Below are 15,755 nucleotides of genomic sequence, written 5' to 3'. Positions count from 1 at the left end.
AGTCTAGTCTGGACTATGGGAAAAGGGCTGATTTGTTGAAAAGGGTCAAAAACACTATCAAGCTGGAGTTCCCACGAGTGAAAGGAAAATATGAAGAAGAGCTGCGGAAGGGACATGGAAGAGATTTGAAGGCCTCGGATATAAGATCACCAGGTTAATGTGCCAGACCAATGGTTTAAAAGGACTGACAATCCTGGGACCGGGGGGAGGGGACGCTGGAAGGAGATTAGATTGCTTTTATTCTCTTTTTTATTATTAGTAATGTTTTATGAACGCTGGAAAAATGTTGAAATGAAATTACTTGGCTCTTGTAAAAATGTTTAAAGAATTAGGTAAAAAGGTAATGGTTATGAGAAGCTGGTAAAAATAAGATTTAAGTTTTAAGTTTTAAGGTTTTTTATAAGATAAGATGAAAATAGAGTAAGGTAATGTAATAACGGAATATTATGAATTATGGAAAGGATTTGCTGTGACAATTATTAATCAAGATACAAGAGATGGGAGGAGGAGGTGGTCATGGAAAGAAGGTAATGAAAGTGGAGAATTTGAAAATGATGGTTTTATTTTTTTTTTATTTTTCTGTTTTCTGTTTTTGTCTTTTTTCTTTGTAATTTTTTAAAAAATTCTTTTTTTAATAAATATCATTTTTAAAAAAACTTAGATTTAGTAACTGGAATGTAGGAAATTTCTACAAATTGTGTGCGAGACACAATGAGTATATACTGTACCTTTGTAACAGATGGCAAGGTGTTCAAAATAGCCCCCTCAGTTGTAATCATATGCATCAAAATCTTCGTTTTTCTTATCGTAAGACAGTATTTTTGTATCTAATTTTCTCGAATCTTCGTTTGCTTCTTCATTTTGATCTAAAAATTAGATAAGTGTTTATTCAAATATGAAAGCCAGCTTCACATTGGTCTTGCAGTTAACAGTGTCTCTCCTTTGAACTCGGTGCTTCCGAGTATTGACTAAACTGTATTTCTCGATAACTGTAAATGCAATAGATTAACATGAAGATTATTTCACAGTTGGTTTCAGGCAATAGGAGCCTTGCTTGCTACCATCCAAAACTATATTTTTTCTATGAGAACAGCACCAGACTTTGTGAGTTTCTTTGGAAACTTTTTGCAGCCAATATCCACTTTATGTATGTAGCTTGTAAGTACCACTGGGCAGGGTGGGGGGCAAAAACAGCCTTACATGAATGGAAAGTTCTCAGACTCCAAGCCACACCCTTGCTTCAGAGTAGTGCCAGTTAGTTCCTACCACTGACTTGAGACTTCAGAGACCCTCATCATCACTGTGACCCTCTGTACAGCATAAATACCACATTGGTGTTAGGATTCCTTAGCCTGTCTTCCCTACCTTTCTTACCCATCTTTCCTCTAATGTTAGAACTGTTGTCCCAGACTCTCCTGACCACTCTTGTACAGCATTCCTATTACTGCTATACAGTGCTGCCCCGCAAGACGAATGCCTCGCAAGACGAAAAACTCTCTAGACGAAAGGGTTTTGCGGTTTTTGAGCAGATTCGCAAGACAAATTTCCCTATGGGCTTGCTTCGCAAGATGAAAACGTCTTGCATTTTTTGCAAGTTTGTTTCCTTTTTCTTAACACCGTTAATACAGTTGCGACTTGACTTCGAGGAGCAACTCATAGAACGCGGTGTGGTAGCCTTTTTTGAGGTTTTTGGCAATTTTTGAAGCTTTTCCAAAACTTTCCCGACTCCGCGCTTTGCAAGACGAAAAATTCGCTAGACGAAAAAACTCGCGGAACGAATTAATTTCGTCTTGCGAGGCACCACTGTACCTCCATTCCCAAACTCCCAACTAGTACCTCACTCTAAACTCCTATTTTCTCCCACTGGACACCTTCTTTCTCCATGTGGCTGTGGTGAGAGCACTGGGAGGCCAGCTGCTTTTGCCCAGTCCTGCATGCTCCCACCCCTCTCCGTCCATGTACTGCTGGTTGGCTAGGAAGCTTTACAGTGCAGAGTTTGACATCACTGGAAGGACAGATCCTGAAGCTGAGACTCCAATACTTTGGCCACCTCATGAGAAGAGAAGACTCCCTGGAAAAGACCCTGATGTTGGGAAAGATGGAGGGCACAAGGAAAAGAGGGGCGGCAGAGGACGAGATGGCTGGATAGTGTTCTCGAAGCAACCAGCATGAGTTTGACCAAACTGCAGGAGGCAGTGGAAGACAGGAGTGCCTGGCAGCTCTGGTCCATGGGGTCACAAAGAGTCGGACACGACTAAACAATTAAACACCCACGGACTCCTTGAAGGATCCAGGGAGTCCTGATGAGACTTCCACAGAGGTTAAAACCCCATTACCTTGAAGTAGCTAATGGCTGCAGAAGACATCAGCCCATCTAATTGGCCAGGAGTCATCATTGGGGAAGGGCTCCAGTCAGTATCTACCTAGCCCTGCTGTAAAACCCAGTTACTTCAAGGCCTTGCTGATGCAATGTGGCCTCAGCTGTTAAGAGCACTGTCTGTGGTCCTGAACTGACACACATTCATCTCCAAGGAACTTCTGACCTTCCCTTGCTTGGGTTACCATCCCAAGAAGAGGGCACAGATCAAAAGGGCAAAAAATGCAAGACAGTACTTACAAAGTAGATCAAAGGCCACCAGAAGAAGGAAAGTAGTAATTCACAAGAAAACGAAGGCCCTATTTCAGCCTTTCTCAACCTGTGGGTCCCCAGATGTTGTTGAACTACAACTCCCATCACCCCTAGCTAGCAAGGCCAGAGCTCAGGGATGATGGGAGTTGTAGTCCAACAACATCTGGGGACTCACAGATTGAGAACCGCTGCCCTATATGCTCCTCTCATAAAAATAACCCTCTGGGTAGACAAAAGCATTTGGATTTAACTATTGTATATATCTACACAGCAATTCTCATCCTTTAATACTATAGATTTGGAATGGGTAGAGTCTTACGTTACGAATCATTTCACTCATTCCGTGAGAAAATATTTTGGATGAATATTTTGAAAAATGGCAGACAAAAAATACCTCCTTCCCCCAACTTTACATGTCTAGTTGTAAACAAAATTTCAGGGGGGGAAAGTCCCACATTATATTTAGGCATCCAGGAGGATGTGAGGAAGAGACAAGGAAAAGCCAAATTAAATAATTTTCCCTGTTGTACTCAAGCTTAGCAATATTTTTAATTCTTTTATTATTTAAACAATTTATATACTACTTAATTATAGTCGTCTCTAAGTGGTGTTCAAGGAACTCAATACAATGCAAATAAATATCAGTTAAAATTAGAAATTGAGTTATTGATTTGTTCCTTTGCATTCTGCCTTTGCTCCAGACAACCTAATGGTGGTGTAGATGGTGTGTTAATCAATTTTAACTCTTAGGATTGTTGTGAGGATAATTTTGGTTGGGAGACAGCTGCTGACTCAAGATCACCAGAGACAAGAGAATTAATGATCCTGTTAACAGTGTGTCTACAGTGTGATGTCAGCTTCATGCAATGCCTAGTAAAAATTACCCTACGCCCTGACAACACTGTGGATTTCCTTGATTCCAATCACTGGCCATTTTTTGGCAGAGAAAAACAGCATAACAATATCAATACATGGGATAAGTTGTGTTACATGCCATAGCAGGGCACTGATTTTCAGTTGTTGTTTTTTTAAAGAAGTCTGCTTCTACCTAGAAATTCATGACTGAACAACCTAGGTCTCTGTAGGTTGGTAGTCAATGGGACTGGGGATTTTAATACAGTACTACATTATTCCGTTCACATCTCTAACCTACAAACAGCCACTACCCGTCGGCCTATGCAGTCTCCTATTTCATTTGCTACACACCTTCCAGCATGTTCAACAAATGAAGCAGAATCCTTCAACTGACGGCTCATTCATTATAAAATGCTAATTCATTCCCAGATTATTGTTAATACCATTTTTGCAGAACATCTCTGTGATCCCTTAAAGGGGGAAATGTAATCCCATAATCAAAATCATTATAGCAGCACACATAAGCAAGAACGGTCGATACCCTCTCCCATCTATGCTTAAAAATTAGCAAACTTGCATGCTAGTGTATAAGTATATGTAATTTGTAGTTAAGCCCCATGCCTTTTAAGTGGACTTTGAAGTACACACAGAATGCAGCCTTGGAAACATCTGCGCACAACACCCTGGGTGTGGCAAAGCTTTCTTTTCTTTTTATTTAGCTGTGATTTGCCCCAAGGCCTGGGGATGACAGAAGCTAGAAAGTGAGATGAAATAAATAATAAATCCATGATCCAATGGGTGGAAGCGTGAGAGCTCAGTGAAAGAAGGCATATGCCTATCAGGAGGAAGGTTTGGGGTTTTTTACGCATAATCACATTCCTGGAAATGACATAATCATTACTGCTGAAGTTTGCAGCCTGAGGCAGACCTGAAATGTTTCTACAACATTGTGACGGAAATGAAAATAGGATGTTCTGATGGAAAGCGTTAGGCCGCTCTAATGGAAAACACAGTACTGCAGCTTCATCTGCAATATAAACAAAATAATACAGAGGACTTACCCTCCTAGCTTCTATAATTATACCTTTTCACTATTGGAAGTAATTGAAAGCACAATGGATTTTTTTCTTCTTCTCATTACATTCATAATACTCAGTTATCTACCTAAAGTTAATCAACCAAGAAATGAAAACTATGTGTGAGAGGAAGAGTAAATAGGCTGTTGTCATTATTACACGGATTCTAACATAGTGAGGGTTCGTGCATTACAAAATTCACTTTAGGGTATTTTAGCATCTCTGCCTAAGCCAGCAGACCAAACATGCCGATTACCAACACTAGAGATATTTCAAGGAATGCAATGAATTTTGGGGGTAGGGAGCAGGAGGAAGAAAATGGAGACTTCTACTCAGAAAAGTAAACGTTATGCACTACAATATATTCTGAGCTGATCTATTTATTATACCCGTATTTAATTCGACACACTAGAAGCAAAAAAAATATCAAACGAAATAAGAGGGGAGAAGCTGTTGTGTACCATTATTAGTCAGAAGTCCAGAGTGCTAGCTAGGTGCCCAATCTGGCTGGCACCCCAAGCACACCCTTTAAGCTCCTTCAAGTTTGCTCTACAGGTGGCTGTGCAAAGCCGTACAGAGAAAGCAGGTCTGGTGTAAGCTAGCTGTCCTCATTAACAGGAGGCAAAGTATCTGGAAGGGAAAGAGTTCCAAATGAATGCTAATTCCTAACTCCGAACCAGATCGATTTGCCAACTCCCGTAGTTTGATTTGGCCATCAGTGAGAGCAGTGTCATTTTTTTCTAGGAAAAGAGGTGCCAGAACTCACCATGAACACCTTCCCTTGTTCTCTTATAATGGCAATGGTGCCCACCTGAGAGGTGCTGGAGCTGAGTTTCCAGCAAGTTTCGGTTGAAACAAAACCCATGAGAGAGGGAACAAAGCAACTTCCCCAATGAGCACAATCTTCACTTGAAAGTTATCAATAACAGTTAGAATCTCTGAATCATAGAGTTGCAGAGTTGGGTGGGACCAAGGTTGTAGCATATGCATAGCGGCATCCTATTTCTGCTCTGGCAGACAGCACAGCGCATTCTCCCTGTATGTGGCAACTCACCATCCTGGCTGATGGCTTTTACATCTCCAGTTGCATCATTCTGCATCAGCTGTTGTTCTGGCATGTTGACAGAGTCCGCTTGGTCCTTTGGCTGATCACTATGTCCTGTCTTCTCATTGGGTACAAGGTGTGATGGTTCATCTTCTTCCTGCATCTCCCTCCTCTTAGGTACAAGTTGTGCTGGTGCGTCTTGTCCCTCCATTTCTGGGGAACCAATGCTGTCTGTATCTCCCTCATTTTCTTTACTGTCCATTCTGGTAGAGGGATTCAGTGGCACTTCAGCTACAGGGGGTGGTTGAGTGGTGCCATAGACATTACTTGTGTGGCTGTCAGTTCCTACCACAGACCCAGCACTTCCAGCTAATAAGGTCTCCTCACCTGTGAACAAAAAATGTAACTGTAAATGAAATTGAGTCCAGGTAATGAGGAATTAAGAGCTAAGTGGTGCAGTGGTGTAAGGTTCTGGAGCCCTCATCTCACTAGGTCATGATGATCAAGGACTGATGTTACCCAGTAGCCCTACTGATGTTCTTTATGTGTGTGCCAAATTTTTATTAAACTTTAAAATCTTTAACATATAAATTCCAGATTTCAAATTTCTTATACATTTCTCTTTAAACTTTGACTTCCCACCTTTCCCTGCATGCTGTTCTTAATCCCATCCTATTTGAATACTGCATTCTAATAAAAGTTTCTCCTAAGACATATCTTCTATTTCATGTTATCATTTTTCTTCTGCTGCTCGTATTGCAAATCCTGCTCACCATTTCATCCATGTATGATATCTTTTTCAGATACTCATCCTTCCATGAATGGTCCATTATGTTGGTTTCCTGTTTTTTGCTGATTGTTCCACCAGCTCTGCAAGGTCTATTAGTCTTTCTGATGTTCTTGGTCCTCCTGTAATATTGAGGTACGGAATTCTAGATGAATCAAACAAAGCTTTCTTGGGCCAGTTCCAAGTGCCCCTACTATGCAGTGGTGCCCCGACTCATCCAGGGAAAAATGACAAATAGGTAACTAATGATCCAGTGTGCCACTGCTCTCAAACAGAGCATATTTTGAGCTCTTTGGATTTCTCTAAGCATGGTACTCTTTTTGGTATGAAACTAATGGATGGGCTGGAGAGCAATGTCTGAAGTGGAGAGCTTGTGCTGGTTTTTGTTTCTTTTGCTAAGGCAGGATATACCACCTCTTGGGCATATTTATAGTTCGGAAGACCAGGAGACACAATGGCTGCTTGCTGGCACTGAAATCCAACAGCCGTATGCTCTTCATCTTCAGCAGTTTCAAGTCCAGGCATTCAGTAAGACAAGCAACTTTCATGCATGAAGGTTTGCAAAGTTGTAACTGCACAGAGAAGTGTGATCAAGCGTGTTGAGACGGCACAAGCGTAGGTCAGAGACCACCCCTGAAAGACCACATGACTATTTTCTAAACTGGCACATGGATTGAATAACATCCATTCCAAAATCATCCATCATCAGGTGGTGTAGTTGCATCCAATAGCTAATCCACTGCTGCTCTGAGATGTGTTCATTTGAATGGTAAGGAGATAACTATATCGGCTGATCCACTCCACAGTGACCCATAATAAGAAATGTATCACACATGCTATATTTTCCACAATGATGTAATCTCTGCAGTAGTGCAGGTACTAGACCCATAGCTTCAAATTGCCAAGTGTTGCACGTTCTGGATTACACAATGTTGTAACATGGACTCAGCTTCCCTCTGCTGTTGAATAAAGGATGTCAGTGAAGTCCTTGAGTATATTTGTCCAATCAGCAATAACATTGCCCATGTTTCACACTTCATTTTATCTATTTTTTATATTTATCTGTTCGGTTAGTTTTGACATTGTCTTCTCACTGCATTGTAGCATTACAAGTCCTGGCACATCTTGACTTCATCAGCAGCATCAACCAATTCTAAACCACTTATATCTGGGATGTGAGAATACAGTCTCCCTATGAGGTGATGCCCTAATGCAGTGATGGCCAAACTTGGTCCTCCAGCTGTTTTAGGACTACAACTCCCATTATCCCTAGCTAACAGTCCAGTGGTCAGGGATGATGGGAATTGTAGTCCCAAAACAGCTGGAGGGTGTAGGAATGATCGCTGGGTGCGGAGCACACTCCCCACCCACAGGCAGCCTCAGCTGCCTGCACGCGTGACCTTGGGGTGTGGGGCACACTCCCCCTCACAGATAAAGCCGCAGCTGTCTGAACATCTTGCCCTCTGTCTAACCTTTTGTGGTTTCAGTGGTCTGCGGTGTCCTGTCTGTGACCTTTGTCTCTGAGATCTTTGTCTCCTTTGTTATACACTGAAAATGACATGGTGGAAAATGACATGGGGAAATGACACAGTGGAAACAGGTGCCAGAATAGCTTTGTACTACCCCACGATCTCGGGACTGGAAGATGTGTAAAGCCCAAAATGTATCTGCCTGGGTTTGCATATTGTGTCAATAAAAGGAGCCTCCATAGAGCTGGCCGGCAGCTTGCTTGCAGCTCACCTGTGCGCAGCTCACCTGCATTATCAACTCCTGCCTCATGTCCTTCACTTCAGAAGGGCCAAGTTTGGCCATCACTGCCCTAATGCATCAATAACTATTGTTGGTTCGGCACAGCTTTTTGCAGGGAGAATGCTGGCTGAGCAATGTGCTGCTGGTTGTGAGCTCACCACTATGCAATGCATGTTGATACCATGTTGTATCTTCATGACTGATGGTGAAGCAAATAACTGGTTAAAAACCACCGAGCATTTACAGTCGCAATGCTTTGTCATGGGAATCCTGACATCTTACCTATGCATCTTTCATATTTGACGCGCTAGCTCATCAGGAGCTGAATATGACAATGGATATACAACATTGCTTCTTACCCAGGCAATTTGGTAATCAAAGAAATATCACCATATGTCAAAGACGGGACATAGAGACAGTGAGCAAATTTCCGTGACTCAACTTCTACAGTGGTGGTACTCTGTGCCATGGCTGTGTGCTTGCAGGCCAAGGCTTCGTGCTTCCCTCTGTCCCCACTGTTCAGGGAGGGCAGAAGCAAGGTAACAAAATGCAAAAGGAATGCCAGAGGTCTGGCTGAGTCTCCAGTGACTACTATCAAGGGAATGCATTGCCAGGATAGACTAAGCCTTGGGTTTTTAAGTTTCCTTTCAGCCACTTGCTTTCAGTGAACTGCATTATTATTCAACCTGACTTCTTATATATGTGTTTCCCCCTGCAAGTATATATGGCAGCTTTCTCTCACACAAAAAAGACACCAAAGGTACCTCACGCAAAGGGGAAAGTAACTGCATTAGACCATATACTTAAAACCAAGACATTTGCGAAAATGTAAACTTCTAGCCATCTAGCATTACCCAAATGAATTTCTCAGGCTTTTGTAGTTCAGAAGCTACAGCAGCTTTTCAATGAAAAGCCAGTTAATGAATATAACTTCACCAAAAAAGATAGCATTCATGTGTAAGAAGAAAATGCATAACTCTGTAGCTTCCCAGCTGACAAAACGAGTCTATGACAGGACAAAGATAATAGTTCTCAAGAATGAATGAATTGGCTGGCGTTAAGACTCATGTTGAATAAGTTACCATACTTCGCTAGAAAATATTTCGGAAGAAACAACATTTAATGCTGTCAGAATATGGATTCACTCACAAGTGCAAATCTTTCTTTCTTTCTTTTTTTAAGCTGTAAAGATGAACTGCTGAGACAGCTTGTTTAAATCAAGAGGCTGTAAGTATTTTCCTGGCTGACTGTTGCAAATATGAGAAGCACTCTCTCGGGAGTTTACCTAAATTATCTGGTTATTTAATGTTAGTTACTGACTTTTCCTTTATCAAAACTTTAGGCGGAATGCGAGCAAGCCCTGTACTGGAAAGCATTACAAACCTATAGTTTTGTGTTGTATAAAGGGCCCATAGACCTATCTGAAGCAGCCCCCACCTCCACGCATGACATTTCACGGTGCCATGCACATACTATGAGCTATCACCTCCAATTTTTAGTTTTGACTTGCTGTAGATAAGCATGGCAAAGATCCACACACAGCTGGTCAGAGGGATTAAAGCCTGCCTCCCTCCCGTTAGCATTTGTACTTTATTTGTTAGGAAATGTATTTTACAAAGAATAAATTGTTAAAGGGGGAAAGGAAACATATGTAATGTAACAGCTGCAAAGCTTTTTGACTGGCCGGCTAAACCAGGTGAGAGTAGCTGATGGGTCTCAAACCCTCAGGGACGAATGCAAAGACGAGATCCAGCAGATTGAGTGGACAAGACCAGTAGTGGGTCCAATGGTCAATGGTTTCTGAACGTGCTTTAAAGCAAAGTGAGGGGCAGATAGGGCTTGTCAACCTGGGAAGGTAGTCCATTTAGGAGAAGGAAAACCCTGATCCTAAACCTCCACTGCCTATCTTCAGGAGAAGAAAATGCTCAGGAGTAAGCCCTACACCATGGGTAGGCAACCTGAGGCCTGGGAGCCGGTGCCAGCCTAATCGCTTTCTAAATCCAGACTGTGGACGGTCTGGGAATCAGCGTGTTTTTACATGAGTAGAATGTGTCCTTTTATTTAAAATGCATCTCTGGGTTATTTGTGGGTCACAGGAATTCATTCTTTTTTTCAAAATATAGTCTGGCCCCCCACAAGGTCCGAGAGACAGTGAGCCAGCCCCCTGCTGAAAAAGTTTGCTGACCCCTGCCCTACACAAATCCGGCATGGAGTCCCAAGACAGTTGGATGGCATATTGCACACCTCCTTCCGGCAACTTATGCAGCCAAGCTGGTGCCAAACGTATTGCTTTCCTTTCCTTTGGACCACATCTGCGAGACCAGGGGGCATGGAGGTCTTGCGGTCTGGGCAGTCCAGGACTGCTACACACTGCTTGCTAACACAGCAGCTTGCTTTCACCCCCAGAAGCGCACTCCATTGTCTCTTGAAACAGATGCCAATATACAAATATAAATTAAAATATGAGATGCAGGCAGCCCCCTGTGTACATGAAGGTTACCGTATTTTTCGCCCTATAGGACGCACTTTTTCCCCTCCAAAAATGAAGGGGAAATGTGTGTGCGTCCTATGGGGTGAGTGCAGGCTTTCGCTGAAGCCTGGAGAGCGAGAGGGGTAGGTGCGCACTGACCCCTCTCGCTCTCCAGGCTTCAGGAAGCTCTCCGCAAGCTGTGGGAGAGCTGCATGAAGTTGCGCAGATAGCAGCCTGTTCTGGGGCTTCCCCCGCCCCAGCCCCACGCCTGGGGGGGGGGAATATTTTTCCCCCTTTATTTCCCCCCCAAAAAACTAGGTGCGCCCTATGGGCCGGTGCGCCCTATGGGGCGAAAAATACGGTACATTCCAAGGTACCGCATGCATTGGTGGAATCGTGTATAAGTGAAAAATTGAGCAAACATCCCATCCCACCTCTGCCCAGCTTTTAGTGATGTCTCATTGGTATCGTTATGATGTTTCTGGGTCACTTCCAGGTTTGGCACGATACACGTATACACGATTGTGCACATATCAAATGCGTGTAAAAGGGGGGTTGCCTGTATATTCTAGGCATATTGATTTATCAGCCAAAAAATGAAGAGAGGAAAGGAAAGGAAAGGAAAGGGAAATAACAGTGAGATTTAAGGCACAAGGCTACAGCCAAGATCCACCAGCTACGGGGTTTTTTGATTTGGTGGAAGCCTTGCTAGTGCTAATTCAGCACAAAGGGAACCATGTTTTCAAGCTCCAAACACCAGCTGCAAATAGTTGTGCATGAAAATTCAGAGGCCAAATTTTAAGTCTCCTTCCTGATCAATGACAGTGAGAGTGTTGTTTTGAGGTTTCTAGCCTCGGCAGCTAAACATGTTGAGTATCACTAGTTTCAACAGCTGGTCTGACTTTCGAAAAAGACAACTTAGGGCCACACCACACAATTCACTTTTAGATGCACCTCTGTTTTGAAATACCCACGCAAACAATTAAAGAGTTAAAGTGACAAATGCATGTATGCTTATCAGGAAATCATGAATGGCTGTAGCTGTGCTGAGCATGCAATTCAATGGCAGATCTGGGTTTGCCTTTATGAGGCATCAAAAACTGCCCTAAGGACAGAGGTTAATAAATCATGAATGATGTGCAGAGTGTAAAAGTATTCGCTTTCAAAACATTTCTGATGAAACTGACAGGCAGTGAATCTAGGGCAAACAATGGAGGGTGGTTTGGGTTGGTTTTTACACACACACACACACACACACACACACACACACACACACACACACCAGTGGAGCCTACTACCAAAGAATGTTGTGACAATCATTAGTACAGTGGCACCTCGGGTTACAGACACTTCAGGTTACAGATGATTCAGGTTACAGACTCCGCTAATCCAAAAATAGTACCTCTGGTTAATAACTTTGCTTCAGGATGAGAACAGAAATTGTGTGGCAGCGGGAGGCCCCACTAGCTAAAGTGGTATCTCAAGTTAAGAACAGTTTCATGTTAAGAACCACAAGCATAATTTTCATATTAAGAAATAGTCAAATTCTGTAGATGATGGGGAGTAACCAAGAAAGGGGGACTAGCGGAACTACGTCTTGCTTGAAGAATTATGCTTAGCATATATCTGGTTGTCCAATGTCAGCAGAAAGAATGCTGAGCTCGGCAGAATTAGATCTAGCCAAGCATGGTAATTCTTACATTGTTGGCTTTCAAAAACACACACACAAAAGAAATACTGTAATCCCAGCATAATGGTACCGTAGAATAGATTAGCCATGGAGTATATTTGCTATTTCTTATTTGTATTGTAAATAAATTTATGACATACCTTTCTTCTTTGATCTTAAGAAGAATCCAAACATTTTTTTGAAAACGCCCTTTCTTTCCTGAAACAAAAATCAACATCAGTTAAGGTTCTAAAATACTCTAGATCATCAATACAGTATAATCATCAGTATGGAATAGCAATATTAACTATACGTGTGTGTGTGTGTGCAGAAAGGCTCATTCCTGCTGGAAGCAACTGCTGTGGGCCCAGCTGTTGGCTGGAGAGGGCGCTTCTGTCTCCTCTTGTTGCACTGACTGCTGGGGAACATGCCTGTCGGGGCTGCGGACGCCACTCCGAGGGGCTGGGGAGGGAGAACCTCTTCCTTCTGGTCCACTCCCTGATAAGGCCAGCAGTGCCGTGGCTTCGGCGGCCAGTAAGGCAGGCTGGATTTCCTATTCTCCTTCCACATTTCTCAAGGAGAGGTGGCGTTTGGAAAAGACTGTCTTAACCGTCTACTCATGATAGAATGTTCCTCAAGATGCCTCAGTAGGGAGTACTGCTCCAACCGGTGGTTTCAGAGGAAGAAACACGCAGATGTTGAAGTCATTCTGACAGAAAAGAAAGGCTGGGGGGGGCGTTGTGGAGAGCAGCAAAAGACCTACTCTCCAACACCTTTGTACAGGAATATGTACTCTGGTGAAGCGCTCAAGCACAAAGAGTTCAAAGCCCGAGTGAAGGAGTATGCCCGAGGCAAGAATATCCATCATTATTTCATGTCATTCAAAAAATGATGAGGTAATAGATGCCACCCAGAAAGGAAACTGCTCTCCTTTTATGAACCACAGCTGCGAGCCAAACTGTGAGACGAAGAAATGGACAATGAACGGGCAGCTGTGGGTTGGCTTCTTCACCATAAAACTTGTTCCGTCAGGCTCAGAGCTAAACCTTTTGACTACCAGTTCCAGAGATACGGCAAAGAGGCTCTGCCAACTGCCAGGGTTACCATTTCTGTGGTTTACGAGCCGCCTAAAGCTGTTGCTGGACCTTGCTATGGACTACACTGGTCACTGTATTAAGAGGCCAGGGAGGAATTCTTCTTGCAGACTAACCTCTGCAGGTTTTGCCTACTACTTCATCACAATCACCACAACTAGTTGGCAGAGAAGGCATTGGAATAGAAAAGTCATTGGCTGCCCCCAACCTCCCGCTTTGCTGTCATGGGATATTCCCTTAAGGCGGACTGTGGGGTGCTTCATGTCCAGATGCCAAACTTGGGGGCTGACGGTCCTTAGCACTCCCTCCCAGTGATCTTGTGGGCCACTCAGAGGTGATGCGTGTTGAAGAACAACCTTAAGCCTGGTCAGCCCTATTCAACCACCAAGCAGCAGTCAGGCGGCTGATTTCAGGATATACACTCAACGTCTACATCAAACCATCTGACATCTGTAACCAATTAATTCAATCATCTGATGATGTTTTGGTGAGGAAGCGGAACATATTCTGCACTTTGTACGGAATTTCTTTAGAATTCCACACAGCTCAAGCCATGACAATTGTTATCACGTGACAGAGTGAGGCAAGAGTAGCTGTTCTCTCTCTATATACAATAGTATTATGTATATCAGCTGTGCTGAAAACTGCACAGCATGAGAATAGGACGGGCATGGATGCATAGATATTTAGAGGTGATAGATACATGATGATAGATAGATAGATAGATAGATAGATAGATAGATTAAGTCCAACTTATTCAAATGTGATAAAAGGTGACAGACTGCACCACAGGGTAGAACAATCTAGCAATTCAAATCCCTATGAAATTTTAGTATATTTCATAGACACCAGCATAATAATTGCCGTAATAAATCCACTTTTGTAATGTCTTAAACAAGGTGCACCTGCAGTTAAAAACTGGTAAGATTTATTATAGCACTGAGGCATTCTCTGCTAGAAAATGACAAATTGCTAATGTATGCTTGTTATGTAATAGTTAAGACTCCGTTCTTCAAAGCCCAATGAATGGACTGATAAAAGGAAGTGAAGATTTGTTGAACGGGGGTGCAAGAGACTGATTCAGCTTTGGCTGCGTGAGAGAACTGACTTTTTTTGAACGTAGTAGCATTTAAAATATTGTGTGAGGCATCCTGAATTCCAGACAAACTAGTAACTTTTAAAATTAATGACATGTTTTGAGCTAACATGGGGGATAAATCCAGTAATCCTTTGGTCATGTGTACCAGAACTCCTACCCTAAAATATTTGGGAGCAGATATATCTGGACACACTGCATTTCAGAGTAAAAACACATTTATCCACCTTTTATCAACCTTTCCTGACATAAAGTCATCAGATATAATAAATACAGTTCTAATCATTTTCCATGGTTATAAAGCAAAGTATTCAGATAAAGCCGTAGGCTGCAGTCCTGCTACACACTGGCTAAATTCCATTTTCTCTCTCTGCATACTTACACTACTAAGGCTGCTATGCTATACACCAGGCATAGGCAATCTCAGCCCTCCAGATGTTTTGGGACTACAACTCCCATCATCCCTAGCTAACAGAACCCGTGGTCAGGGATGATGGGAGTTGTAGTCCCAAGACATCTGGAGGGCTGAGATTGCCTCTGCCTGCTATACACATCTACTTAGGCACTGGAAACAAGCTCCGTTGAACAGAGCTTATTTCTGAGTAGATAAGCATAGGATTCTACTATAAATCCCACTGTTTGCAAAGTTGCAGCCCTGGACCAAAAATCTTAACACTGAGGATTCTCCCCAATGCATTCCTGTTCGACAGCATTTAATACTTCTGGTTCAGTCAATATCAATCCTATTTTCAAGCGAAGTTCTAAAATACTTCAACCATACCCACAAAACAGTATCAAGAAAGTAAGAAGAGATTTTGTGAGCAATGCATAAGAAAGCCAATTATAAAATCAATGCGTATTTGATTTTACAAAATTTCACTGGCGGAGAAAATACTTAATATACACTTTATTGGCAGTTCGGGCATTATTAATTAAAGAAAACTCTTTTGCTGGTAGTTGATTGCTAAAGAAATCAATAGCACTAAATTATTGCTATAAATCTTTGCATATATTAAAACCCACAGCTTGTTTAATCTAATGTTAGCAGTTTATACTTTGCAACTGCTTCCAGAGCAAATCTGTAACATATTTTACCAATATTGCCCACTGCTATTCACTGTCTTTCAGCCAAGAACTCATGATTTTTCAACTTTAACAACGTGCTTAATTTTCTAAGTCTGATATTAATGTGGCGTGCTTAACTACACGGATATGTTGAAGTGATTCCATTTCAGATGCGTGAACCAGTATTTCCCTCTTCCTTCTCATCTCTTAGTATACTAAC

General features: G+C 42.4%; 1 protein-coding gene across 3 annotated transcripts in view; it reads right to left on the bottom strand.

The window, feature by feature from the left end:
• DCDC2C (doublecortin domain containing 2C) overlaps positions 1-15,755 on the bottom strand; it is a 54,932-nt gene that overhangs the window by 9,634 nt on the left and 29,543 nt on the right. For 2 of the 3 annotated variants that reach the window (XM_081189123.1, XM_081189122.1), the window contains exons 11-13: positions 12,442-12,499; positions 5,615-5,992; positions 729-866 (exon numbers count right to left, since the gene is read on the bottom strand). In XM_081189123.1, the coding sequence (XP_081045249.1) occupies positions 766-866; positions 5,615-5,992; positions 12,442-12,499 (537 nt within the window). In that variant the 3' untranslated portion in view covers positions 729-765. The remainder of the gene's footprint in view (positions 1-728; positions 867-5,614; positions 5,993-12,441; positions 12,500-15,755) is intronic. The other variant, XM_081189124.1, reaches the window with a different exon arrangement.

Source organism: Podarcis bocagei, assembly GCF_964188305.1.
Source record: "Podarcis bocagei genome assembly, chromosome: 3".
NCBI lineage: Eukaryota > Metazoa > Chordata > Lepidosauria > Squamata > Lacertidae > Podarcis > Podarcis bocagei.
This window is presented reverse-complemented; position numbering and strand designations above follow the sequence as displayed.